The 6,128-nt window shown below is 47.6% G+C and overlaps 1 protein-coding gene across 1 annotated transcript; it reads right to left on the bottom strand.

The window, feature by feature from the left end:
• Window positions 1–847: 847 nt before the first annotated feature.
• LOC311314214 (protein NDRG1-like) lies at window positions 848–5,069 on the bottom strand (the record flags this gene model as incomplete). The annotated part of the gene is made up of 11 exons (XM_084444551.1): window positions 4,916–5,069; window positions 4,131–4,236; window positions 3,928–4,048; window positions 3,409–3,471; window positions 3,232–3,292; window positions 2,816–2,902; window positions 2,410–2,466; window positions 1,779–1,942; window positions 1,591–1,690; window positions 1,207–1,294; window positions 848–1,107 (listed from the first exon to the last, which is right to left on the bottom strand). Exons 1-11 carry the CDS (start codon window positions 4,964–4,966, stop codon window positions 848–850), a joined length of 1,158 nt encoding a protein of 385 aa, XP_084300677.1. The 5' UTR covers window positions 4,967–5,069.
• Between the last annotated feature and the right edge of the window lie 1,059 nt (window positions 5,070–6,128).

Raw genomic sequence — 6,128 nt, 5'->3', positions numbered from 1 at the left:
GTGTGTGTGTGTGTGTGTGTGTGTGTGTGTGTGCTTTCAGAGAAAGATTTGAAGCGACAACTTCAAATACTGTTTCAACAGTAGTCACTCTTTTTTATTTAGTAGATACTGTATAATGTGTACAGTATTGTTATAAAGATACATATTTAAAAATCTATAGCTACAGTATCTCTGTTACAGTATAGTTACATAGTTATAGAGAGATACGATCAGTATATATTAGAGTCTGGATTACACAGTTCATGTTATAAAAATGACAAGTAACAAAAGTGGGGGGTCTTCAGTTTGACCCCCCTAGACCCAACCTTTCTGTCACGTGTTCAGTTCGGTCCAGCGTGTTCAGTGGAACGTACGGTTGTCCGGTTGAACATGCAATCTTACAATCTCCACATTCACCGTTTTTTTGGACAACCTTAATATTTCTAAACACTCCCTTCTAACTTCAACTTAACTCCTTGCCCCTAAGATGTCTCGGTTTCTCCTCAGTGACTTATTATAATAGTGAATAATTGTGAGGTAAGACGTATAGATATAACCTCCGGTGTGAGCTGTACATGGAGGACCAGGGTAATGGAGTTCCCCCCCGTCGTGGAGAGTAAGGGAGAGACCAGCGCAGTCTGGCACTCAGGGTTAGGGGTTTATTGTCAATGGCATTACATTGGATGGGGGGGGGGTGGAGGGGTGAGCAGAGGGGAGGACAGGGTGGAGATGGAGAGAAGAGGAAATGAGTGGAGGAGGAATACAAGGAAAGAAAAAGGGAGAGGAGAACGAAGAGAGAGATGGAGATAGAGTTAGAGAGATGGAAGTGGTAGAGAGGCAGCGTTGGGTGAGGGGGGTGTGTTAAGGTTCAGAGGTTCAGGACGCAGGGTGTGAGGGGGTCCTCAGCAGGCCAGCCCCGTGGGCTTCTTCGCGGTCCGTCCGTGCCGCTGGAGACGCTGTCCATGGAGACGTCGGTGTGCGAGCGGCCCCTCTGCTCATCGCCGCCCAGGAGCCCCTTGGCGCGGCCCTCGACGGCGAGCGAGCGGCTCCTGGAGCTGTCCACGGAGTTTATGCTGCTGCCCGAGGCGGTGCGGGAGCGGACCAGCCGGGTCATACTGGACGACGACACTGGGGGGGGGGGGGGGTGAGTCAGCGGTCATATTAGCCGTCCAATCTTACACCTGCTGTACATTAGCGTCCTACAGAAGCGCTGCAGGGTGTACTTACTGTAGCCCATGCCCTGGATGAAGTACTTAAAGGCCTCGGTCAGCTTGGCGGGCTGATCCACCTGGGGCAGTCCACCACAGTCAGCCATCTGCATGCACGGGAGGTTAGAGGTCAGAGGTTAAAGATCAGTGAGGTTCTACTACCCTGTTCTGCTCCATGTGTCCCAGTGCGCTGCTGTGAGGGTGTGGGTTGGTATAGGTCAACGCAGAGTAGTATAGAAAATGAATGCGGAGTATTGCATAGTATACACTACTCATAAACGAATTTGTACAGCACAGCATGGAGTATAGTTTAGAGTATTGTGTCATATACAATACTGTGGAGTAATACAGTATAGTGTAGTATAGCATAGTGTAGGCAGTGTTGTGCTTCGCTGAGGCTCACCTTGAGAAGGGTGGTCTTGGTCGGGTTGAGCTTGGCGTTGCATTCCACCACAGACTCCACAGCTGGGGATTGGTCCCCCACCACCATGAGGGTGTGGCACCTGCAGGACAATCACACCGTGAGATCAGGCTCAGGTTTCAGGGTCACCTGGGGTCAGGGGTAAGGGTCAGGATCAGGCTGATACTCACTTGAGGGTCCTGGTGTTGATATTGCCCCCAGGGACGGACCTGCCCATCTCCAGCCCTCGTCGACACTTGTAGGATTTGATGAAGTGATGCAGGTTGGCCTGGTTGGCCTGCTCGACGATGTGGCGGTAGGTCTCAATCAGGTCCTGTTTGGTCTGGATCTCCTCCTGGGGGAGAGAAGCAGGGAAGACCGTCTGGAGGTTGTTCATGCAGTTCACGCACACATACTGTACATGTACACACACACTGTGGGTCACAGCACCTGACCCAAACAGGCTTCCGTAATTGACCGAATGTAACAGCGGCGGTTGGGTTCTTTTTTTTTTTCTTTTTTTTTTTTTACTTAAATCTTTATTGGCATTTTCCATTCATATAAAACCAAACACACAATGCAATAAAACCACATTAAACAAGTTAAACAATACCTTATGGGTTCTGTCATCCAATCGTAATGCAACTCTTTCCTATTTCCTACTCAAACTTCAATATCAGTGGTGTCATCACTCTTCCCTCTATAATCCATCCACTTCTCCCATTCCCCTTCAGACGCCATCTGCATCCTCAATATGTCTGAACCTCTTCATAGCATATCTCCTCTACAACACACAGCCACTGCCCCTGGTTGGGTCATTACCTTTCCAAACAGGTGTGGGATGACCGTGTCAGGCAGACTGTGGGTCCAGCCAGTAATCTGAGAGAGAAAACACAGAGATTAGCCACCTGCTCAGGATCACCACCACAGTGAGTCGGGCTTGTGTGGTTATCTCAAAGCTCCCCTCAGAGAGAGAAAACAGGATTGGTGTTTTAATCTTTGTACGGTATTATATATGATAGCAAACATCGTCTCTGATTCAAGTAATCAATTTAAATTAGTTTAATGTATCTTAGTGGGCAACATATTCTACCAAGACTAAATATGAAGCTATGTGCGATGCTGGTGTATCAGGTGTGTGCTGTGTCACCATTGAGGTGTGTATGAGGTTCACCTGTATTTTAAGTGTGTGTGTGTGTGTGTGTGTGTGTGTGTGTGTCACTGTCACCTTTTGTGTGACTGTGTCCATCAGGGTCTCTGCCCTCATGTTCATGTTAATGAGGGTCAGACCGTCCACCATGTCGGGGTAGTTCAACTGTGCAGGAGAGTCCAAGTCAGGGTGAGGTCAACACAACCACCGTCAACCTACTATCACCTACTGGACCTTCATCAACACTCAAATGAAGTAGGGTTACTATAGACTACTGTGACAATTGCCCATATTTGGCTACTTTACTTGCATGTCACTGTGCACATGCATGCTGACACAGCAACATTCCATAGGCTTATAGCCAGTAATCTTTTATGCTGCCTGTATCAACACGGTGGTTTACAATGTGGAAGGGTTTTGAGTAAATCAGCTATTTTAGTTGAATCTTGACCACACCTCTCGTCCTAACAGAGAGGACGAGAGTGAGAACTTACAGCGAATCGGGCCAGGATGTAGGCCCCGGCACCCATGCCCATTCCAATGATACTCTTCAACCTGAAAGGGACCAGAACAGGTTTGTGGTCGGTGAACTAGAACGGGGTGTTCAGGTTGGTGAAGTCGAACAGCGTTCAGGTTTGTCAGATCTCCCAGTAAAATGTGAATATTCTCACCCAAAGTGCTTGAGGACTAGAGGCAGGGTCTCTGAGAGCTGGTCCATTGAGGGGAAAGTGTATCTGTAGGAGGAACATAATCAGTGTTAACATGGGCACCCGACTTCTGCTCAGCTACCAAGTTACTGTACCATGGCAGCTTCAACGTAAGTACAGGTCACCATTACAGCTTCGGTGTGAACAGGTTATCATGGCTTTGTATGTATGTATTACCATGGCAACTGCTGTGTACAGTTACTGTAGGTCACCATGGCAGCCGGTGTGGAGTCTGGGTCACCATGGCAGCTGCAGTGAATGGATTATCGTGGCTATAGGTGTATGCATTGCCATGGCATCTGCTGTGTAGAGCGCGGCAGCTGGTGTGTGTGTGTGTGTGTGTGTGTGTGTATGTGTGTGTGTGTGTGTGTGTGTGTGTGTGTGTGTGTGTGTGTGTGTGTGTGTGGATTAGCTTGGCAGCTGTGTGACTAGGGTTAGGCGTTAGTTAGTCAAGTCGGTCGTCACGCGTTCGGCGTCTCTCACCCGGTGGAGAGGGTGCTGGCGCCCTCATGCTGACCCGGAGCATCAATGTGGATTATTGCGAAGTGCCTGACAATCTCCTGCATGTCCTCATGGCTGAACAGGCTGTCGAAGCATGTCTTGTCTGTTAGGGGAACACGTCGGTTAGATGTGTAGTAAGATGGCTACAGTAGCTGGACCAAGATTAGTTCGCATTTAGGACTTACAGTTCAGTCCGATATCGTGATAGGTGAGGATGATGGGCCGGTTGATTTTCGGCACCCCCTTCACCGTGCAGCGGACCTTCCCAAACTGGGTCTCCACATCAACCTCCTGAGAAAGTAGCAGTAACATTACTCCAATGTTGCCCAAACAACACTACAACACAACACCACCAGCATCTGGCCTCAGTTACCCTGCTTGGCTGGCCCTCGGCCCTCGACTACACAGTACAGTGCACACATTCATCCTGATGAAAATGTCAACTTCAACTCACGTAAGCTCTCACTTTACGGTTGCCTTTGTCCTCTAGTTTATTTCAAATGACCCGGTGTCCTAACACAAGAGATTTCAATAGTAGCCTGCTATACACAGTAATACTGGGCTTCAGCAGAACCTTGTGTTGGAGGAATAGCCTAAAACTAATTGAGGTTAAAATGTGCCATATTGTACAGTAGTACTGTAACACTACAAAGACACTAGCAGTTGTAATGTTAACAGTTTGCAAGTCCAGATTTAATGGATAAAACCAAATGACATGATCTGGTGCCTCGTAAACAGCTTTGTGTAAACCAGACTCGCCAGCCTATCAAGGTAACTTTCCTTTAGCTTGCATGATTGTTTCATCATTCCCTGTATCTAACAGTGAATGCACCAACTCATCATCACAACTACCCATTTAGGACTATCCAGGAAACACTTCAATTTGCTCTATGCAAAATCAAATGGCAATCCAATCTGTGCAAACAGCCATTTAAAGCGTTTTATCCAGAACAAGAGAAGCAATACTTACAGTCTCCTGAATGTCAAAGACAGAGTCATACACGCTATCCTGCAGAACCATGTTAGCTGTTAAGTGCTGATGCTGTCAGAGTCTTCTTTAGATACTCAAGTGCTGAAGCCTCTAAGGGAGTTTGGTCTTGGGTCTCCTGACCCCTGGATTTTATACCTCGCTAATCCCTCTGGCTCCCACGGGCCCACGGAGCTATTACAGACGTGATAGACTAAATCTGGATCTGATCTGATTGGATCAACCAAAGCTGCCCACTTCTTTATCACAGGAGGAATGCCCCACTCTCTGGGCTGGCGGAAGTTACAAAAGTTAACAAATGGAGGAGATCATTAAGAGCTGCACTCTTGCTCTCTGATCTGTGATCAAGGCCAAAATGAAGGCTAATCGTAATCAGTGGTGCAAGTCTCTGTCAATGTTTACAACTGTGAGATTCAGTTGAAAGTGTGTTGTTTTTATGTGTGTTTTGACTCACTTTCAGGACACTGTTTACCACGGGTGATTGTGTTCAAACACAGAGCTACAGTACGTCACTACTAGTCATCATCAGCCTGCTACCAGGTTCCCCATCTGCACTGAGCCGTAATCCTGTTAGGCCTGGATGAGGGTTAGAGATCCAACAGGTGGAGATCAAGGTGTTGCTGCCCTGACAGATGGCAGCCCGTTTGCATCCCTGACTGCACTGCTCTGACGCTCACGGGCATACAGTAGCAGCTGGTAACATTCAGCCTCAGACATGTGAGGATCTGTTGACCCATCCCAACCTTTGACCTCTTCTGCAGTACCAGATCCTCTACCTAGCCAGCCATCAATAATCAATAAGAGGATGTGACCAGCCGTGCCCCCCCCCCCCCCCCCTCAATGAAGATAAGAGATTAATATCCATACATACTTCAGTGATTTTTGTGAGATCCCATGCCAGCGCCTGGAAAACAAACAATAGTTAGTGAGTTCGCATCCCTCTATCTTGTACATGAAGGCCCCAACAGCAGCTAGAACAAGGTGGGGCTGATAATATTCATAAGTCTGACTTCAGCAATAGTGTTACTCGGATTAAGCACCTATTGTTGGCTATTTTAGATTGCTATGCTTGCACTTTGCCTTCAGTACTGGATTATGCTCTTAGTCACTTGTTTTAGAGAGGAGATGCACTTGTGAGTTCTGGCAAGTAGTAGTACATTGGCTTTTCCTATGCTAAATGCAATTATGGTTAGTC

This window comes from Borostomias antarcticus (assembly GCF_949987555.1).
Source record: "Borostomias antarcticus genome assembly, chromosome: 10".
NCBI classification, from domain to species: Eukaryota; Metazoa; Chordata; class Actinopteri; order Stomiiformes; family Stomiidae; genus Borostomias; species Borostomias antarcticus.
Note: the sequence above shows the minus strand (reverse complement) of the source record. Positions and strands in the feature narration are given on the sequence as shown.